This window comes from Aspergillus novofumigatus (genome assembly GCF_002847465.1).
Source record: "Aspergillus novofumigatus IBT 16806 chromosome Unknown P174scaffold_1, whole genome shotgun sequence".
Lineage (NCBI taxonomy): Eukaryota > Fungi > Ascomycota > Eurotiomycetes > Eurotiales > Aspergillaceae > Aspergillus > Aspergillus novofumigatus.
The window spans coordinates 2356609-2378582 of NW_020194274.1; the positions used below are offsets into that span (position 1 = coordinate 2356609).

General features: G+C 53.2%; 4 protein-coding genes across 4 annotated transcripts; 2 read left to right on the forward strand and 2 right to left on the reverse strand.

Moving 5' to 3' along the window:
- Window positions 1-172: 172 nt before the first annotated feature.
- Window positions 173-3561, reverse strand: P174DRAFT_360926 (uncharacterized protein; the record flags this gene model as incomplete). Its single annotated transcript, XM_024821753.1, has 3 exons — window positions 173-2612; window positions 2669-3385; window positions 3449-3561. The coding sequence occupies 3 exons, from the start codon at window positions 3559-3561 to the stop codon at window positions 173-175; spliced, it is 3270 nt and encodes a 1089-aa protein (XP_024687284.1).
- Window positions 3562-4209: 648 nt separating this feature from the next.
- Window positions 4210-7959, forward strand: P174DRAFT_437106 (E3 ubiquitin-protein ligase SSM4). Its single transcript, XM_024826196.1, has one exon. The coding sequence runs from the start codon at window positions 4532-4534 to the stop codon at window positions 7853-7855; it is 3324 nt and encodes a 1107-aa protein (XP_024687285.1). The 5' UTR covers window positions 4210-4531; the 3' UTR covers window positions 7856-7959.
- Window positions 7960-10352: 2393 nt separating this feature from the next.
- On the forward strand, window positions 10353-14237 carry P174DRAFT_467674 (uncharacterized protein; the record flags this gene model as incomplete). The annotated part of the gene is made up of 5 exons (XM_024830554.1): window positions 10353-10392; window positions 10414-12247; window positions 12283-12938; window positions 12998-13747; window positions 13816-14237. The coding sequence occupies 5 exons, from the start codon at window positions 10353-10355 to the stop codon at window positions 14235-14237; spliced, it is 3702 nt and encodes a 1233-aa protein (XP_024687286.1).
- Window positions 14238-14886: 649 nt separating this feature from the next.
- Window positions 14887-21974, reverse strand: P174DRAFT_416413 (acetyl-CoA carboxylase ACC1; the record flags this gene model as incomplete). The annotated part of the gene is made up of 7 exons (XM_024824498.1): window positions 14887-15165; window positions 15192-15671; window positions 15733-19470; window positions 19524-20552; window positions 20600-21487; window positions 21551-21721; window positions 21810-21974. 7 exons carry the CDS (start codon window positions 21972-21974, stop codon window positions 14887-14889), a joined length of 6750 nt encoding a protein of 2249 aa, XP_024687287.1.

Consider the following 21974-nt stretch of genomic DNA (forward strand, 5'->3'; position numbering starts at 1 on the left):
CTATATGGGGAATAGTGCTTCATAAAGTCAAAATCGTCATGTCCATCTGGAAAGCAATATATGAATGGTGGGAATGAAGAAACATCAATGGGGAATAAGTCGTGGGAAACATGAGAACAACTGTACTCCATACAACGGCACCAAGACATTTTTACCTCCACAGTTTTCTGGACTACAACTCGTCCTTAACAGGCGTATCATCGCCACTAGTGAGGACCACCACTTTTGATGTTGCTGTCTCTACCGCAGCCGAGGCAAGGCTGCTGGCACTAGAAGCCAGGTTTGCGAGCTGTCCCTGTGCTCCTTCTACAGCCTCCGCCAGCTTGCTCGTGGCGCTTGCAAAAGCTCCTTGTTCAGCTTCAGTTGGACTCGCTGACTGAAAGACTGCATTCCTGATGGCGGATTCGGCAGATGCGTATGCATGCTCGAGGGCTTCCTGAGCGGCTTCCAAGTACCCTGGTTCAGTTCCGTAAACGGCTTCGCTGATGTGGGCGGAGGCCGCTGACATAGCGCTGCTAGCTGAAGATGTGGCCTTTTCGAGGGGACCCTTGGGGGTACCATACAGCTGAACACTCACGGCATTGACCGCAGACTGGAACTGTTCGTTGGCACTTTCCAGAATGTTCTCAACCGATGGAACGTTCGTGATCGAGCCAAATGGAGCAGAAGAGGTGGCGGTATGGTCGCCAATGACGTAACTCGAAGCCGCTGAAAGCGCGGAGGCTGGGTATGGGGTCTCGTAGATGGCGTGCAATCTGCTTAGGGCTTGCTCCGTAAAAGAAGGTTCTTTGCCGACAATCAGCTCAGATACTAATTGTTCGATTGCCTCGTATTGAGGAATCAAGTCATTGAGTGCCGGGGGCGTGTAGTGCGATCGAGAGCCATAAAAGTGTTCGCTAGCCGTGGAAACAAGACTCTCCCAGTTCTCGGATGCTTTACTAGCCATCTGTTCAAGGTGTCCTGTCGGAGTAGGGGTACCATACACTGCTTGAGAGGCAGAGGACACGAATGCAGAGTAATGGTCATGTGCCATACCAACAGCCTCGTAGTAACGTCGTTGTGCGTCAAGGAGGATACGGTTCTGCTCGACAGCTGTTGTTGGACTTGCTGTCGCTCGGACTCTGTCAAGTTGGGCCGAGGCTAGGCTAAGGCCTTCGCTCAGCTTTGAGGAAGCCACAGATGAGATATATGCGAGGGGCGTAGCCTCTGCTGCCATTGAGGTGATGCTAGAAGCGCCCTGGTGAGCCAAGGACGCGACGCTTCCATCAGACCAAGCTTGGCCAGCGGCACTTGTTACTTGCGCGAAGTGGTCATCAGCCTGGCTGACAAGTTCCTGCAATTGCTCGGGAAAGCCATGATGCTCTGAGGCATCTTGTTTCGGCACTGACTCAGCCGCAGCAACACCCCACGCCATCTTGACCGGCTCAACGCTTTCGCTTGCCTCTGCTTCTGACATCGATGCGGGACTGCTTCCGTCTCCTGCAGAGGATACATCACTGGCTCTGGAGTGTTTTGGCAGACTATCATCATGCGATACAGATGATTCGTCATGGCTAAAAGGGATATCATCATCTAGACCTAGATCATGCTCCGAGTCTCCTTTGCCGTGAGCTGCTGTGTCTTCAGGCTCCAGAACTGTGCCGGATGTAGCCTGCTCAGAGCTTTGCATGGATTGATGGTTTTCAGTATCGGCATTGTCAGCCTGGGTACTTTCCCACTCCTCGTCAGTCTTGCTGCGTTTCGGTAGTGGAGGAGGGTCCCCAGTTCTTGTTTCAAAATCATCACTTGCTTCGCGAGCCGCGATCTTCCATCTGCCAATGTCTTTGAGCCTGGCCAGTTCCTTTGCAGCGTCTTCTGCGACCTCCATGCCACGGCCTAGAATATCGTTGGCCAATGCCTTAGCTTCCTCGACTTGCACATGCTGCATCCCGACTTTGAGAATGTCATTTTTCCAGTCTTCGAATTGGGCTTTAAGGGCATGGTACTTCGCCCAATCCTTGTATGTGACTCCTTCCATCCATGCCCATCGCATACCAATTTCCTGGAGACCCAGGTCTCGCACACTATCCAGAACATCGAGCGTCGAGTTGACTGCTGCTGAAGTACGCCTGATTAGCTCTTGGTCGAATGAGTTCCGCCATTCCCGAACTGCATGTGCGCGATCTCTGACAGAAATGGCAGCCCGTCTGATCTCCTTCAAAAGCTCATCCTGGACCTTTCCCTCCTGCTCGGGCGCCTCCTCGCTTGGGAGTGATTCGGCCAATTCGTTAATACGGAGCTTGACAGACGAGATCTCATCCTGCACGACAGTTTCTAGAGCTGTTATAAGACTCTCGCCATGACTGTTTGCACCGCTTCTAATGTAGCTTTCCACTATCTCTTCCACACGTTCCTCGAGATCTTCAGCACCCTTTTCCACGGCAGTGGCGAACTTTGTCTGCCATGTTTGAAGGTCTGAAGCAATCTTTTCGCGAGCTTGCGCGGTCTGCTCGGCAGGTGACAGTGTGGTGTGGGTCACAGGGGCCAGAGTTGCAGTGGTTGTTATGGCTGATTCAAACTCCGGGCTCTTCTCAGCCGATGTGACGGCGGATTGCGTCTGCTGATCCATAGAACTGAGGATCTTTCGTTAGTACCTGTACTCTAGAAATCCTTGAAGTGTGAAGCTTACCTATCAGCCTCATCCATGACTTTTCGCAGTCGTCTTCCTTCCCGATAGCTGGCTAGTCGCTGTCCAATTTTGACTAATTGAGGCTCAACATTTTCCGAGTATAAACCAGTGAGTTTCGGCCATAGAGCACTATTCGCAAAATAGATCACGGATGACCAAGTGTTTTGCGCGTATGGCAGCACGGTAGTCGCCAGTACATTCTGGCCAGACGCATACGTCTTCCCAATAAATGGTCTCGATCGAGCAAAGACGGGGAAAACGTAACCATCCCACACGGTGATGACGGCGCCGTTAACTTTGTTATAGTAAGGAAGAACGACATCTTTTGCATGTTGCACATATGGATCGACTGTGGAATTGTACAATCCTGTTGCGCTTTCTTTCACATTCTGTAGACGAGGGACAACCTGGGCCTCCCACTGCTGCTGGCCATAGGCTCGAGCCCGGTCCAGAGCAGGAGCGCCATATTGATCATACCCCCGTCTCGCTACTGTCGCTGCCGGGGTGTAGACATGCTCGTTCACGACTTGTACATATGGACGAGCAATTTCAACATAAGGTGCACCGTATTTATCATAGTACGGCAAAACATAAGGGTCAATGTGGGATCGCACAACCAGGTATGGTTTGCATACTCGCGGTGACGACTCGTTCAATTCCGACAGATGCGAAGGACACCTAAAAATCGGCGCGAGCAGAACATACCATATACAAAGTCTGCAAATTATTTCCGGTTAGCCCGAGTCATACCATCGTCGAACATCACAAGGGACAGCATACCGCACAACCAGACCAAATGTCCATCTGAAAGGATTCGTCTTTCTCGGTCGGAAGCGAAGCTCCACCGACTTGACAATGCCGTCCGAGGCATGTCCATTCTCCACGGTCGCCATTGTGTAGTCAATGCGCAGTTCAGATGTCGCGTGGAGTACTGATTTTCCGCTGCTAAATGCTGATTGACGCGGTATCGCGTCTTCGAATAGGCCTGTCGTGGGCAAATCTCTGGCGTAATCCTATAGATCACAGGGAAGGCATCCCCAGGTCTAATCGAGGGTCAAGCTGTTTTTGTTCAGACGGTAGTGGTTGACTATCGTTTGAACGCCTGTCAATTTACGTTGTAAATGTAGACGCGCGACGATGTCCCAGATCTTGGCGGAGACCAGAGAATCAGCGGTCGTCTTGCACAATCGGACCCAGCAATCGCCAAATTTTGAGGTTAGACTCAGCGAGGGCTATAAAAAGGGTTGAAAAGACATCAGAATCAAATGATCCAGAAATGGCATCAAGCTGCAGCAGGTTATCAATAATTGTTTTCCTTGCTCCATCGGTGAGGTCATCGCTCAGACATCAGTGGCGTAGGTGATCGTATTACCGTGCTTTACACTCTTATGGCTTACAATACAGCAAGATCTGCATGACTTTTGGTAAGATACAGTAATATCACATGACTTTAGCACTCCCTCCGCTGAGTAATCATAGAGACCGCTTTGGATATTGGAGATCCATGATCATAATCATCTGCCTGCTTGGACAACTTGCCACTGTCTGGGTGGAAAATAGATGCAGAATATCGCTTAGTGTGTAAGCCCCAAGAGCGTCTTACTTACAACCTTGGCTCCTTTCGAAAGCGAACCAGCACAACAAAGAAGCTGCAGGAACCTGGCTCATATTCCATGGTGACTACTTTATGCTCCTCCTTTCTTCTTTGACTTGGGACAAGGTACTCTCCATACATTGTCGATCTCTGGGCTCAACGGTCATTCACCAGAATCGTGGATTCACCAATAATCCCTCTTATCATGACAAATTGCGACCCATCCTAAGAATCGTCGAATAGACGCCGGAAACAACACTGTTCAAAGTATGGATTTTGCGCAGGAGCAACCCCGCCAATATGCGGGCCACACGACTTTCCCAGACCTGATGAACGATTCTGCTTTTGCGACGAACAACAAGGGGAAGGAAAGAGATTTCGAGGAACCGGATACATGTCGGATTTGTCGCGGTGAAGGAACGCTGGAGGAGCCACTGTTCTACCCTTGCAAATGTAGCGGCAGCATCAAGTTTGTTCATCAGCCTTGCCTGGTAGAATGGCTGTCGCATTCTCAGAAGAAGCACTGCGAGCTTTGCAAGACGCCTTTCCGATTTACGAAGCTATACGACCCGAACATGCCTCGAAACCTCCCCGCGCCTTTGTTCTTGAAACAGCTATTTATCCATAGCTTCCGCACTGTTGTTACATGGTTACGATTCATCCTGGTTGCGTTTGTCTGGCTCGGGTGGCTTCCATGGTCTATGAGGGCAATTTGGAGAGCACTGTTCTGGCTTGCGGATGGCCACTGGTCCGGCGGTGACGCCTCTCAACAGCTTCAAGCTAGGCAATCTGCTGGGAACGGAACTGCTTCCCTTGCAGCCGGAGTGACTACCTCAAACTTGCAGACTCCGAGTGCTGTTTTGTCCAATGCGACGAATTCATCATCATTTTACTCGCCAATGTCATCGATGTTCACTTTCCCCTCTGGTGACCCGCTCCTGCTTACCGTCGCTAAGAAGGTGATGTCCGCGCTGTTCTTTTCAGCCATACCATCGGGAAGTGGTTCGTCGACCTCGCGGCCGTTGAATGTGACTACGGGACTGTATAAGCACCGCCACCCCTCGTGGCTTTCGGACGTGAAGTTGCTCAACTCCTTGACCCCATCGCCCACCATCAATAATATTATCATCGACACGTTGGAAGGGCAGCTTATCACGCTGCTCGTCGTCGTTTCGTTTATACTCGTCTTTTTGATCCGAGAATGGGTTGTTCAACAGCAGCCAATGGCCAACATTGCTGATGGTGAACGTGAAGCAGCAGTGCAGTTGATAGCGAATAACCGTCCAAATAGGAATGACGACCGCCCAAGGCCGGAGCCCCGGGCTCATGTGCACCGTGCGGATGTGTTAGGGGACGAGGGAGAGCATACGACAGAACACGGCACCGATCATGATGACGTTGGTTTACACGATATTCATTTTCTCCGGCCAACTCGCAGGCGTTCTCTTCAAAGCGGCGAAAGCGCTGATCTGCCAGCGGTCGAGCCTGTGGAAAGGGCTGGTCCCGCAACATTTTCAGAAAATGGTAGTGATAGCGACAATGAAGCGAATGCCGGCCATTCGGCGAGAAGATCGCCTACTCGAGTTAACCAGGGAGGTTGGGCTGGCGTTGAGACTTTCAGAGACCTCTGGTCCCGCGGCAATGGTGACCCTGAGCAGATTCTAAGAATCATTAGAGAAGATGGTCGGGAAGAGGAGCTTGGTTGGGTAGTCACAGCCATGACAAGGCTTCAACAAAATGACACCCCTCGATTCTCTGAAGCTCGCTCCAGCTCCAGCACGCAATGGGATGACCTCGGGACCCCAGCATTTCGAAGCCGTGCTTCTTCCGTAGAGTCTTCTCATGCCGCTGAAATCCCAGACTTAGCGCCCACGTATCGGGCCTGGGATACCGCAGACATGTCCAACTCAACTTTTGAGGCAGACTCGAGTACACATCCTCATGAATTCACCTTTGGCTTCCCTGAATTGGGGCCCGGGTCAGAAATCAATACAGGAAGTAATTGGGAGGGACAGTTGAACGACACAAACAACGGTGATGAGGCCTCCAGCAACCCACCACCCGTGAGCCCACAAGACTTGCCGACCGCGGGTCATACAAATGATGAAACGGCACCTCCTGACGCTCAAGTTGACCCTCCTGCCGCCGTACCTCCTAGGAGCTTCGCTGCCAAAGCTTTTGAATGGTTTTGGGCTGATCTGATGCCACGTGAGCAGGATCAGGAGGGCGCGCCGCGAGATGACGAGGCAGTGGTGGAAGATCTTGCGGCAGAAGCACCATTTGTACCAATCCGTAACAACAGACGTCCTGCCAATGATGTGCAGCGAAATCAGGGCATTGGTGCGGATGCAGGAGTTGACCCTAACGACCTGGATGCTGTTGAAGAAGGTGATGATCTAGAAGGAATTCTCGAACTTATCGGCATGCAGGGCCCTATATTTGGCTTGCTTCAGAACGGAGTGTTCAGCGCTCTTTTGATTTCATTTACAGTGGCTATTGGGGTCTGGCTTCCCTATTTGTGGGGAAAGATCGCACTCGTCCTCCTCGCAAACCCCATTCAACTCATCTTCGGTGTACCTGTGACTGCAGTATCGGTTATCGCAGATATCACACTTGACACTCTTATTGGCAGTCTGGGCTATCTCATGTATGCGGTCAGCCTTGTCTGCAAAGTGCTACTTGGCCCCTTGAGCGCCTTTGTCCCGCTAGGCGATTGGATTCCCCAAACGAAGTCCATCACGAGTGCATCGTTGTCGCTTATCGATGCAAGCAGTCACCGGTTGAAGAACGTGGTCAGCGCGTTCTTTGTTTTCCACGAATCTGACGTTCCAGTGTTCTCTGTTCTGTCTCATCAGGCGCTCAGGATCCATCAAGCGCGCATCTCTGGTCTTTGTCAGTCGATTGTTACTTTCATCAAATTCATAGTGCACGATTTGCCCCTCCAAATCACTACAAATGGACTCCTAGGTGCTTTATCCTTTGATCGTCAAAGCATCGACTTGAGCAGTCTTTTGGCCCAGGCTCGACAGCAGGTGTACAGCTTTGCTGAACGCCCTTTCTTCCCAGGGAAAGGCGCGGGGTGGTTCGATGCCACGGTGACAGGGGCGACCTCCACCGGTTTGGCCATTGATCCCGAATTGGCGGTTTGGGATACCAAAGACCGTATTATTGCCATTGTTATGGGTTATGTGCTTGCATCGATTTTGGGACTCCTCTACCTTCGTATTACTAGTCTGTTCACAGGGGAAAGTCGTGGACAGAGGGTCGAGGGCCTCGTCGCGGATGTACTCCACCAAGCTGGTGGAGTGATGAAAGTCATTTTGATCATTGGAATTGAAATGATTGTCTTTCCACTGTACTGTGGTACCCTGCTTGACGTCGCCTTGCTCCCTCTCTTTGAGAACGCTACGATCGCCTCCCGACTGGGATTTACCTCCTCCTCTCCACTTACATCACTCTTTGTGCACTGGTTCATAGGCACTTGTTATATGTTCCATTTTGCTCTATTTGTTTCGATGTGTCGAAAAATCATGAGGAGTGGTGTTCTCTGTAAGTGCTCTAAACTAAGCCCTGTTCGAACATTCGTTCGCTAACTATGACTGACAGACTTCATCCGCGACCCCGATGACCCGACTTTCCATCCCGTGCGAGATGTACTTGAACGCAACATCACCACTCAGCTGCGCAAGATAGCCTTCAGTGCTCTCGTATACGGGGCTCTGGTCATCGTCTGCCTCGGTGGCGTTGTCTGGGGCCTGTACTATGCCTTTGACGGGGTGCTGCCTGTTCGGTGGTCTGCCACAATCCCTGTGCTCGAATTCCCCGCTGATTTGTTGTTCTACAACTTTGCCATGCCCCTTGCCATACGGTCTATCAAGCCATCTGACGGCTTACACAAGCTCTACAACTGGTGGTTCCATAAATGCGCGCGATTCTTACGACTTAGCAGCTTTTTCTTTGGTGAAAGGCACAGCGATGAAGAAGGTTATCATGTGAGACGGACTTGGTTCGATCTTCTTTCGGGAAAGAAAGGCGACACTGAACACCCCATCGTCGGTGAATCTGAGCGTCGCAGCGCAGACGAAAAGCAGCTTGGTGCTTACTTCGTCCGGGACGGCAAATTTGTACGGGCTCCAGCTTCGGATCAAGTGCGTATCCCAAAGGGCAACCCAGTGTTCTTGGAGGTCACCGACAACAACGAGCGGGTTGATGGCGCTCCGGATCCGGACGAGGGTCAACATGGTCGTACCAACGACATGTTCACTAAGGTCTACATCCCACCCTCCTTCCGGACCAGAATCGCGGCGTTCATCTTCCTGATCTGGGTCTTTGCCGCTGCTACCGGGGTAGGCACCACAATTATTCCCCTAGTTATTGGCCGAAAGATCATGTTGGCATGCTTCCCCGATCGGCCGCTGAATGATATCTATGCGTTCTCTTTGGGCATCTGCATCTTCGGAAGTGTTGCCTATCTCATGTTCTATTGCCGGACCTTCTTGGCTACGATCCAGGATCGTCTTCGCCCTTACCTTCGTTCGCCACAACGGGCTTTGCTCGGATTCGGCAATGTCGCACTAAGCGGTCTGCGACTAGCTTACGTAGTGCTCGCATTCTCGGTTCTACTACCGTCCTTGTTCGCTCTAGTCATGGAGCTTTACGTGATTGTTCCGGTGCATACGTACCTGGGTGGAACACGGGCGCACGTCATTCACTTTGTGCAAGACTGGACGCTTGGGGTGCTGTATGTGCAAATGGCTATCAAGTTTGCTCTATGGCATTCTACTTCGCGACCTGCAGCGGCCCTCAACGGTGTCTTCCGGGACGGCTGGCTGAAACCGAATGTGCGTCTTGCCACCCGAGCAATAGTGCTTCCTGTCACAATTTTAGCGACACTTGCGGTGGCTCTCCCACTTTCTTTCGGGTTCGCACTGAACTCGACTGTCTTCCGTGACACCCCGGATATCCAAGCCAAGGTCTATCGCTATGCGTTCCCTGCCACTTTACTTCTTAGCTTTGTAGCATGGCTTGTCTATATGATCCGTCGACAGATTGATATCTGGAGAGTCAACATCCGTGATGATGTCTACCTGATTGGGGAGCGCCTGCACAATTTCAGGGAGAAACGTGCAAGGGATGTTGGTGTTTCTCGACGAGTCATTACCGGGTAACCCTGCACCATTAGACTTTTTTTTCGCTGTTTCCTTTGTTTTCTCTTGTGTATATTCCACATCTCAATGCATCGATAGAGGGTTTTTTTTATTTTTTATTTTTTTTCTGATTACTCACGTTATCATTGACAAGAGGAGACGGTTGCCTGGTCCCATCCTCTGCCAAGTCAGCGCACTTTCTCCGACGGTCCCGTACTAGGCAGCTCACACAGCTCACATGCTAAGTTTGTACAACATACGAATCTCAAGATGCACACCGATGAAGTTTCATGGCTTCCATCTGCACTCTGTGGCAACTGTGTGACTTGAGGGAAATGGAAAGAAACTGGCCGTGCTGCTAATGTCCTACATCGTCTTCATACAGTGTAAAAATGCTTATGTAGTCCGCACTATCAGTTTCTGCCAATAACCTGCCGGATGACGGCAGATCGTCATGCGATCACTCTCCCACTGTGTAGTGTGTAACTACTATACTCTACTGACACGATCGCAATAATCTTGTAGACTTGTAGGCTTGTAGACTTGTCTGGTGGATTTAAGGTGGGCCTAAATCTAATATCGCAGCTGCCTGCCACGTGACTGGCCAAGAGGTGTGGCTTGGCGATCGAGGCTTTGCTCTCACTCGCCACTCCCTATTGGTTAGGCAACAAGATTCCTGCCCACCTCGAGATCTATTCTTATGCCTGGCAATCGCTCTCCCCGTGCAAATTCATGCTCATCGAACGCCGAATTGCTGCAGAAAATAATCTTTTCTTCAGTCTTGCATCACTTCATTACCCTTCAAAAACCATGTGTCCTCAATGCTGAAGCATCAAGTCCGCTGCGAGGCCAGATCGTAACTAAGACCCGCCTCGCCTCTTAAGTACTACGATTGCGCGCATTCCCCTAATCATTCCACCTTCCCCGGACTCTGCACGCCAAGATGTCCGTTCTCCGTCATGGAGGTTCATACCTCCAGCGACGTCTTACCAAAATGTACACAGATACGAAGACCTCGTGTGAGAGTGTAACGACGGCTTCGAAGGCTGTCGATGATCCAGAGCTCGTGGCTCTGCATCGGAGCTTTAGGACGCAGCGGGATCGGCTTCTTGCTTGGGGTCTAGACTGGAGCGACGCTAGCGCCGCGCAGCCAAATGATATCGATGAATCGCTCACCCAGGCTGGGTTTAGCGATGTCGTGGAAAGTGTTATGTCTTCCATCCAGGAGTTACTAAGTGAAGCGGAACGCATCCAACATGGGGGTTCCTCCGATCTACCTCCCAAAGGCGCTCAGAGGGACTCTACATCGAAAGATAGCCTTCCTGCCCTGCCGGTCAAGACGCACTGGACAAATGAAGACATCACACGCTCTAAGAGCCTCCTTGCTGACTTGACGGCTTGCATCGACACTCTGTATGATTTGTCACGCTCGCGCCGAAACATGGCCTCAAGCGGGCAGTCGGCTGTGCGGGGTCGGCAACGACACGCGCTCAGAACAGGAGATGAGTCTGTTTACTCTGTCTATCCTGACTCCAAGTCCTACCACGGCTCTCCGCTTGAGACTAAGGAGGCCTACCACAGCCCCAAAGCGCATCAAGATCCTTTCGACTATGCGTCGCCCGTTGTCAGCGCTTTCGAGAAGCAGTCGCACAAATCTTCTCTTTCATCGCAGAGCTTCCTCATTGATCGCTCTGCTTTGCAGCTCTCCGGTGCGTCTCACGACAACAGTCCGCCGCCGTATGAGATGGTAGCTGCTTCCACCAATTCTCGGGCCATTGGACGTATCAAGACGTCGGCTTCTCCGCTCTTGGCGGGCGCCAAGGAGTCTACCGTATCCATCATGGTTGAGTATACGCCCATGATGCTGGAAACTCAACGCGACATTACTTTGCCGGAACAGAAGCGTCTTGAGCATGTGCAGCAGACCCTTGATCAGCTCGTCCAAAACGCAAGGGTATCCCATCTGGGTTTGATGAGATTCATTGGCTTCTACATTGACATGCCCAATTCGCGATATGCGTTTATCTATCAAATGCCAATCGACTATTTCCCCTTCCTGCACAACCCTTCCGATCTCCTGAGCGGCTTGAAGCCAAAGCCTCTAGTTTCTCTCTTTCAAACCGGCGATGATCAACGGGTTCCCAACCTTGAAACCCGCCTGCGGCTGGCTTATGACCTTTTGATGGCTGCGCTACATCTTCGAAGCCAGAATCTTGTGCATGGGAACATCAATAGCGGGAACGTGCTGATCTTCCCCGGTGCGACCAGCTCGAACAACGACGAAGTGGCCCTTACGGAGGATCTTCGACGGCCCTATCTGACATCCTTCGCTCAATTCTCTGGTTCTGCGACATCACCCGAGCCTCTCTCATCGAGCATGTATCGTCATCCCGACGATAAGAGGTCCCTTGAGGATGATGCGGCCTGGTCCTATGATCTCTATTCCCTCGGTCTCGTTTTGATGGAAATTGGCCTGTGGACGCCAATCAGCCGACTCTGGAAGATGAAATACACCAATTCGATGTTTAAGCAGAGAATCGAAAATGTTTATCTGCAGAAGCTGGGTCCGAAGTGCGGCAGTGCATTTCTTCACGTCGTCCAACTGTGTCTGGACGCCCCCAACTTCCATTTATCAACGCAGCCATTCGAGGATTTCAACTTGAGAGTTCCTCAGACGTATCATTATCCTGTTTTGGATCTTTCTGCACCAGACAGCATCTTTTCTTTCTCCATGAACTTCCTTTATACCATGTGCAAGATTGTTTGGTCTTGCTGCAGAATTGATATTTTCTCCGCACCGGCCGCTGAGGAGTTGGATGATTGCCTCCCCTTGCTCTCGTCCCCCGGACTGAGACAGAGCATGTGCACAAGAGTCCTCAAAAGTATGAGCCTGAACCTCAGCGACTGACACGTCGCAATGGTTCGTATCCTGCTCTTCCAGTGCAAGAGATGCGAGTCTTGAGGGAGAAGATGGGCTTGGAGGAGAAGAAGGCGAGGAAGAGGACATTCAAAAAGCTTACCAACGTCGAGATTCCTCAAGACCACCTCAACGAATGGAACTTTCAGATGCTTCCACGATTGAGAAAACTTCTTCAGAAGGTTCTGAAAGACTCATCCGAATCCTGTGGTGTCACTCTGATGATGACTGGCGAGTCGGCCGAAACCGCCAAAACGACCATCTGTGTTACCTGCGCGAGTGCAAAGAAGGTAAGAGCCGCCTTGAAGAAGTATTTTGTGCTCGACGACAGGGAAGATTGGGACATCATCGTGCTTCGTGGGGATATCCAACGCTCCAAAGTTCCGCGAAAGAAAAGGCGCAGGCCGGCAAAGTCTAGATCGCAGACGGTGGGTGCTCCGGCATTTCCCGAGCGAGATCTCAATCCCTGCTATCAGCCACGACCGCTTTGTGGCGCGTCCATTGGCGCCTTTCAGAATGATGAGCATCTCCCTCCTGTGTCCTATGGGGGTGCCATCTTGGTCGACGGTATGCCTTATGGTATGACAGTCCATCACATGCTTGAGGCACCTAGTGATGATGAGGCAGAGGAGGAGGTGGAGAATCGGAATGTCGGGGACCATTTCGCTCAGCTGGGAATTGGCCAGGAGAATCCGCCCCCTCGAACAACGATTTCATGTACACCTGGTGTGACGAGGATCCCTCTGAAGTTAACCTCGAGTTTGAAATCTCGGAAGACGAGGATGGCGATGACGTCTCCCTCTCCCAAAGCTTGGAAGGAACTTACGACGACCATTGGCTCTCAGACAGTTATTCTTCGGACGAAGAAGGCTTTGATGTTGATGACCCTTATGAGGATGAGGACGTGGCTTCGATCGGCGACACGGCCGGAGTCGAGCCAGGTGATGAGCCGCCTCTATTTGTTACTCAACCGGCAATCGACGACGTCCATGAGGATTTCTTCCCGTCGCCCGAAGATCGTGACGATGAGCACTTGGCGTCTCACTCGCTCGGGTTCGTCCATGCATCATCGGGCGTTCGCCGCTGGACTCGGAAAGGCATCAAGCACGAAATTGACTGGGCGTTGATCAAGATCAACGATGACCGGTTAGACGCGCGCAACATTGTCTTTGACAAGACGCCGCCATCAATGTCCCGAGGTGTCCATAGACGGGGCCCTGGAGGACAGCCTTCACAGACAGGGGAGGCCATCTTTCTCAATGATGTAGCACGGATGGAGGAGCTCGGCGGTTTGAAGGTGCATTGTTGCGGTCGGACAAGTGGTCTGCAGAGTGGACAGATTTCCCGAGCGATGACCATCGTCAAACTGCACGGACGACAAACTTTCTCCACTAGTTTCTGCGTGGATGGAAACTTTGGAGGTAAGTTGTGAGATCCCCATGCGCCATGCGATCGAACAAACCGAAGCTAACAACCACCCTGAGTCTAGTCCCCGGAGACTCGGGAGCCTGGGTTTTCGACAAATCGACGGGCCGTGTCTGCGGTCATGTCCTAGCCTGGTCGGAGAAAAGCCACACAGCCTACATCGCCCCCATGGAAGTGTTGCTGGAGGACATTGCTCGCACCCTGAAAGCTAGCATGGTCACTCTCCCCGGTCGTCGGGACGAGTCTCTCGCCTTCGCGATGGCTCACGGCCCAATGCATGAACCTCAGAACCCGCGTTACCAGGCGCCTCTCCCTCTTCCACAACAGGTTCCCGTGGACATTGGCCGGCTAAGCCTGGGCCTGGATGAGCCCGGGATGGGCACTGTCAACCCCAGCCGCGGTATACCAGAGGTGTCGCCCACCCCTTACCGAGGAATGCCACCTATCCTCTCCCCGCCTCGCAGCTTAGAAAGACAGCTTGCCTAAAGCGACTAGCATATTCGTTCTCGTCTCTATATCACCTGTTTCCCTAATCATTATACCCCTATTTCTTTTTTTTTCCCCTCGCTCTTGGGTCATGGATATCGTGCGTTGTTCATGAGGCGTACCTTTTCTACTTATTGCATATATACCCTACCTCTGCCTCAAATGTTTTCGACGACTATGAAACAGTGCATGGAGATTATCCACATCTCCCTACGTTGGCGTCTTGGATGATCATGAGACGAGATGTCAGTTTGTCAAATGGAATACAATATTCATATCATAGTAACCTCGCGTTGCGCAATGTCCTACCGTAGACGTAGCCGTACTTTTTACCCGTTTATCTACGGAGAAGAGTATCTGTGAAGTCGAAGATTCATTGCATTGATAGGAAAAAGTAAATAGGAACATGCCAAAGAACATCAGGCATAACAACATAATGCATACATACATAGTAATCAGCGATGCAACCTCCAAAACCCATGCAAGACAAAACGCAGACAAACCCGCAGTACAAAACAAACAAGAACCTAACGCACCCGCCTTGTATAAACCATCTTCAATGTATGTTATGTGATCTGAAAATTGGAAAATATGATCCAGTAAAGTAAAAACCAATATGAACGGGGCGGTTCTATGGTTTTACTTTTTTTTAAGACGAGCCCAGGTACTTGAGCACGGCCTCCTTCTCCTCGACGGGTAGCATGCTGAGAACCTGCTGCACACCCTTGAGACCACCCTCCTTGTTGCTGATGAGCAGCTGGGCGATCTCGGTGGCGACAGAGTCGGTCTTGAGGGCCTCGATCTTCATCTGGATGGCCTTTCTGTTCTCCTCGTACCACATGGCGACCTTGCGGTCGTCGTGCTCGAGTTCCTCGTCCAGGAAGCCGGTCCACGAGTGCAGGGTGCGCAGGTGCTTGGCGCGAGTGCTCTCGGTGGATGGGCTTGGCCGTCGACGGGTCCGGTGGCGGGGATGGCGCCGGTGGCCTCGCCGGAGACAGCGGCCGGAGCGACAGAGACCATGCGCTTGAGGATGAGCTCCTCACTCAAGCGGCGGCGGACACGCCAGTAGAAGAAGCGTCTGGCGTTCTTCCAAGTCAGGGCCTTGCGGATGGTGTTCTTGGCCACCATGCGGCCGGCGCGGTCGTGGAGATCAGCGAACTGCAGAGCGATCTGCAGGTAGACAGGAAGGAGCTGCTCTTCGCGAGCGGCCATCTTGGCCTTGATCTCTGACAGCTGCTCCTTGCTGAGGGATGGGTCCTCGAGAGAGCGACGGAGCTCGCCGTAGGTGGCGTCAAGACGAGCCATAGTGTCGAGTTGCTTCTCACGGCGGTACTTGATGTTGACAATACCTTCGGGTTCGAGGACACCACCGCGAGCCTCCTCGTCAGCGTACATCTCCATCTGGTCGGGGTTGATCGTAGGATCGATGACGACCTAGAGGAGGAGTTATTAGTATTTGAAGACATGACATAACACAGAATAATAAATGACTTACCCATGAACCACCACGAAGTTCACCGAAGGGTGGGATGTAAACAAAGATGGGCTGCTCGTACTTGACCAGAGCGTCGACAATGTAGGAACCGTACTTGAGGACCTCGTTGTACATGTCACGCTGACCACCAGAGAAACCTCTCCAGTTGGCCAGGATCATGACGGGCAGCTGCTCGCCATTATTGAAGTCACGGAGGGCCTGAGCGGTCTTGAAGGCCGAGTTGGGGTACCACACACCACCGGCTTCCTGGCTGATCTGCTCCATGGAGTCAGGGTTGGCAGGGTCGGCAGGGGTAACGTTCTCAACGGAACGAGTCTCAACAGCAATGACACCCATAGGGATGCCACCGAGGCGAGCACGACCAACGACAACGGAACGAGCCCATCCACCAAGAGCCTCCTCAAAGGATCCAGCATCGAACAGGCCAGGGAGGAAGCCTTCCTCATCCTCCTTACCAGCGATGAGCCACCGGACATCGTAAGCCTGCTTAGGAGGAGGGTAGTAGGCGACATCGCGGTCCCAATCATCGGACCAGGGCCGGATGGGAATGGGTGCACCCTTCTTGTCGGGAACGAAGGACATCCACTCGACAATCTTCTGGACACCCTCAAAGTCATCGGTGGCAGTCATGTGAGAGACACCGTTCTTGTACATGATCTGGGTACCACCGAGTTGCAGGTTAGACGTGTAAACCTCGCGACCCAACAGCTTGTTGATGGCCGGGGCACCAGTCAGAATGATCGGCTGGCCTTCCACTTGGATGGCTCTCTGGCCCAGACGGACAAGGTAGGCACCAATACCAACGGAGCGGCAGGTGACCAGAGTGATGGTGAAGATATCCTCGTAAGCGCGCGAGGTGGCTCCAGCGATGAGACCAGAGCCCTTCAGACATTCAACACCGAGGCCGTCCTTGGCACCAATGATAGTGGTAATCTTGTGGCGCTCTTCGCCCTCATCGTGAATGAGCTCAGTAATGACCTCCTTCTTCTTGCTGGCATCGAATTTTTCCTTGACCTCGGGAGTGAGGTAAAGGTACTTGAATCCAGCCTCGGGCTTCTGGGGATCGTTCCAGGCCACGGAGAAGTAGGGGATCAGCTCGTCGGCCATACCGATGCGAGCACCGGAGTTGGCAGAGAGGTAGATACGAGGAATGCCAAGCTTCCTGGCCAACTCGGTACACTTGTAGAAGAACTTGTCTTCCTGGGGACCGAAGGAACCGATCTGGAAGGTGATGTCGTTGGCAACGATGATGAACCGTCTGCCTTCGGGATACTCGGGGGTGCGAGCAGTAACGATCCATCCAACCATACCGTGGGTGTTGGTACCAGGGCCTCTCGAGATTTCGATCAGGTTGTCGGCATCATCGAGAACAAGCTCGCTGTACTCAATGCACTCGCCAACCGCGGGCCGCCTGCTGGCCAGGGAGGGGATCTTGGCCACAGCCTTGGCCCAGCTGTTCTGGAAGGCCTGACGGAACAACTCGGGGAAATCGTAGACGTACTGGGTGCCCATGAGATGAGCCTTGTAACGCTTGGGCTGAAGCCACTCCTTGGTCGGGTACGGTGTGGAGACAGGACGCAGGTGCATCGAGCCGAGCTTGTTGGTACCACCAATGCTATGGAGGAGCCATTCGCCCTTCTCAGACTTCTTCTCAATGTACAGCTCAACCTGGATGATGAAGCCGTAGGTGTTGGTGATAATCACACGCAGAGGATAAGGCATGCCAGTGGCAGGATCGGTGCACAGGATACGGATCTCGGCACCGGTGACACGGAGACGCCAGAGACGGCGACCGAAGCGCTCAAGGAAACCAGCCAAAGCCTCTTCCACATCCTGGGGCTGCAGGTTGAACACCGGCGAGAAGTTGATGAAGATGTGGTTAAGATCAGAGTTGTTGTTGCCGATGATCTCCAGAGCATCCAGGATGTCATTCATGAGACGGTCAGCCTCGGAGATCAGGTACTCCGCGGTGGGGATATCGTCACGGAGGCGGCCCGGGCGCACCACAGCACGGACGAAGTACCGCTTGTCGACAGCCTTGTCGTTCTCGGGGCCCTTGCCGATGGCCTCGTAGACGTGGAGGTTCCGGTTCTCGGTGAAGACGGGCTTGATCTTAAACTTGGACAGACGTCCGAGTTCAAGCTGGAAGGCGAGCGCAGGTTCGCTGTGACGGATGCTCTCATCTTCCTCGTAGGTAGGTCCACGGAAGGTGAAGTAGCCAGGGTAGCTGCCGTTCTTGCCGCAGATGAAGGTCACGCGGCGCACGCGGCGAGCGAGCAACTCCTCCCTGAGGCCGGCAAGAATGTCGTTGATCTGAGCAACGATCTGGTTGTCGTCAAGATCTTCGAGGTCGCGGACGGCCACGTTGCAGACACCGGTCAATTCATTGTCGGACTCAATGCGAGGGGCTGGTCGACGCTTGCCCTCCAGGTCTGCAATGAGCCCGTTCTCGCCGGGCTTCTTCTTCGAGCCGGCACGAGGGAGTGCCTCCAAGGCCTTATGTAGCTGCTCCTCGGCGTCTTCCAGGTACTGAACCGGAACAATGACACCCTTTCTGAGGGGCTCATTGCTGTTGTCATTGACAAGGTATGACATATCACTAATGGAGTTGAGTCTCCTGAAGGGGCTGGACTCCGTAGTAGGTGTGCTGGGCGTAGACATCTGGTTGGAGTGGACGGAACCGAACTCCGGCTGTCCAAGCTTGCCTAGCGTAAAGTCCCAGGAGACCAGGGGAACTTCTCCGTCGGGGTAGTACTGAATGCCCTTCAGTGTGTAGGCCCTGTAGGCGCGGCGAATGTACACCTCGAGAGCAGCCAGGGTGACCCATGGGTCCGGGTGAACGAAGAATCGAGTAAGGACATCGAAGACGGTGTACTTGGAGTCCACCACCTCCTTGAGGACGGAGAATTCGGGCTCCCGGTGGTCCCAACCGGTCTCTCCGTATCGGGATTCGACAACGGAGGAGCGCAGGATGAGTTCCATCTGAGACATACGCTCCTCCAGAGAGGGAAGCGCACACTGGATAAGGACCTCACGGGCCTTGAGAGTGACCTTGGCGGCGGGCCGCGACTCAAGTTCAGTGAGCTTCTTCAGGACGGGCTTGAAGTACTTTGCGACATTGCCAACACCAGGCTGGTTGGGGCGGTACATGGCCAGAATTGCCAAGATCAGGTTGTTCTTCGCGCCGATACGGCTGTGGGACAGAACAGTCTGAACGACGCTGCCAATGTCGTCCTTGTGCTCTTCTCTGAGCTTCAGGATGGCATCTTCGTCACGGATGTTGCGGCCAGAGAAGAGGCTCTCGACATCGTAGTACTGCTCCAGCAATCCAGCGAAGACATTGAACTCGTGGGCCTTCAGGCCATCCATGTACTTGTTGATGACCTGCTGAAGAGGGAGGAGAGTGGTCTTGAGGATGTCGGCGTCGGCTGGGTTGACGTTCTCCTCAATGAAGCGGGAGATAGTCTTCTGCAGCTGCTTGGCGGGGAACTCGGCCTTTCTGGCGTGGGCCTTTTCGACGATGCTCTGTAGCTGAGCGTCCAGCTTCTGGGGCATGCGGGAATGAAGGGCAGAGGACTGAGCGTTCCATTCGCCGTAGGGGAGCTCAGGGTCCCGCAGAACCTCCACCAGCTCCTTCAGAGTGGTGTTCATGATAACTTGGTTGTCATAACCCAGGAGGATGTTCTCGAGAATGCTGTGAAGGAGGGAGAATCTCTGAGGAGGCTTGTTACCGACCACCTGCGGGGGCCAAGGTCGGGCAGCTGTCCGGTGAATGGCTGGGCATGCGTGACACGAGACGGGTCATCCAGGGCGAGAATACCAAGGATGTCACCGGCTTCGAGGGTGGCACCAGGCTGCTTGATGAGCTGGACAATACCGTCTTCCTGCGCAATCAAGGGCATGTACATCTTCATGACCTCGACTTCGGCGAAGGCCTGGCCAGCCTTGACGTGCTCGCCGTTTTCGACGGTGAACTTGACAAGCTTTCCGGGGGACGGAGAGCGGAGCTGAGTAGGATCATTCTCCTGCTCCAGCAGGCACGTCTTTCCGTCGACGCTCAGGCGAGTTGCGGCCGCTTCCTCCTTCCAATAGACGTTGTGACTGCGACCGTTCAGGAGAACAAGCAGGCCACCGTCAGCCAGAGCACGGACACCGACCGAGCACTTGGATCCGTTGATGAACAGGTGGTAGCTGTCCAAGCCGGCTCTGGTTGCGGTGAACTTGTAGCGCTGGCCCTCGTAGATGAAGTCCACGGGGAAGACGGTCTTGAGGACATCCTTGGAAGGCACCTGACCCTTTTCGAGGCCCTTGCGATACTCCTCGACACCGCCTTCGCTGGCCAGATGAGCCTTGGTTACCGCACCGCACAGAACAGCTACAATGGGATCTGGACGCTCCGCGGTCAGCTTGTTCGAGATGAGCTGATCCAGCCATCCAGTGGTGATGGTGTTGTCTTCGAAAGCAGGGGTCTCCAGCAGCTTGATCAGGTACTCGACCGTCGTGCGGAAATCACCACGGATGCTCAACTCCTTCAGAGCGACAACCATGTGTTTCCGCGACGCGGAACGGTTCTCACCGTAGGCGAAAATGTGACCGAACTGACTGTCGGAGAAGCTGTGGATACCACCGGCGGTACCGACGGAGAAGTAACCCCAGACGTTGGACGAACTGCGGAAGTTCAGTTCATGCATGGTACCGCTGGAGGGCTTGAAACCTTCGCCGGGATCTTCGGAAGTGATACGGCAGGCGGTGGTGTGTCCCTTGGGCTGAGGGCGGCGCTGGGTCTTGAAGCTCTCTTCGCTCGAGAAGTCGAAGTCAATCTCGGACGAGGTGTTGGGGTCGACACCATAGAGCAGACGGATGTCACGAATGCGGTGCAGGGGATACCCATGGCGATCTGCAGCTGGGCGGCTGGCAGGTTGACACCGGAGACCATCTCGGTGGTGGGGTGCTCGACCTGAAGACGAGGGTTCAACTCGAGGAAGTAGAACTTGTCATCGGCATGCGAGTACAGGTACTCGACGGTACCGGCGGAGACGTAACCGACCAGCTTTCCAAGGCTGACAGCAGCACGCTCCATGGCCTGGAACGTGGCGGGCTTGGCGATGGTGACGGGTGCCTCCTCGATAATCTTCTGGTGACGACGCTGAACGGAGCAATCTCTGCCGAACAGGGAGATGTTGTTTCCGTACTGATCAGCCAGCAGCTGGACTTCCAGATGCCGGGCATTGCCAGCTAACTTCATGATGAAGATAGGGGAACCCGGGATTTCGTTTGCGGCGGCATTGTAAAGGCTGATGAAGTCCTCCTCCCGCTCGACCTTACGGATACCCTTACCACCACCACCTTCCGAGGCCTTGACCATCACGGGGAAACCGATCTCCTTGGCCTTCTGCAGACCTTCTTCGGGAGAGAACGTGCAACCCCGGTTGTAGACCTCGTCGGGAACGGTGACAATACCGTTGTCATCAATTGTCACATCGTCAACCCCGGTTCCTGACCACGGAATGCAAGGCACACCCGCATGCTGTGCAACGATTGTCGAAGAGATCTTATCACCCAGAGAACGCATCGCAGACGCCGGAGGACCGATGAAGATAATCCTCTTGGGAGAGGCAGCCAGAGCTTCGGGAAGTCTGGGGTTCTCGGATGCGTGACCCCAACCAGCCCAGACGGCATGGACGTCCATTCGCTCAGCCACATCGACGATCAGCTCGACGTTCGCATAGTTGTTGTTATTTGTGCCTCCGGGTACCTAGTAAACGAGAAAAAATCAGCCATTTGTTGACCCTCATCGGCCAGACTTGCGACTGCCTACCTCGACGTATTGATCGGCCATACGAATGTAATCGGCGTTTGCCCGCAAATCCTCCGGTGTGGCCATGACCGTGAATTGAATGGCTCGTTCGTTGCCGAATGTCTCGTAAGCCCATTTCCGAACAGACCGAATCTCCTTAACGGCTGCGATACCGTTGTTGGCAATGAGCACCTATCCAACCAACCCAACCACATCAGCAACTTTGCTCGAATTGCAATGCAAGGCTATTTTTTCTCGAGACTCGGTGACTGCCACTTACCGAACTAATGACGGAGTGACCCTCATGGTTGGCAACGAAATCCTTTACACTGCTTGGAGGTGCTGCGTCCAGGTGATTTCCACCGATGAAATGTGAGGGGATGTTGTGTTTGGCCGCACGAGAGCTAACGTGACCGTTGCTCGAGCTTCCGTTGGGGACACCCAT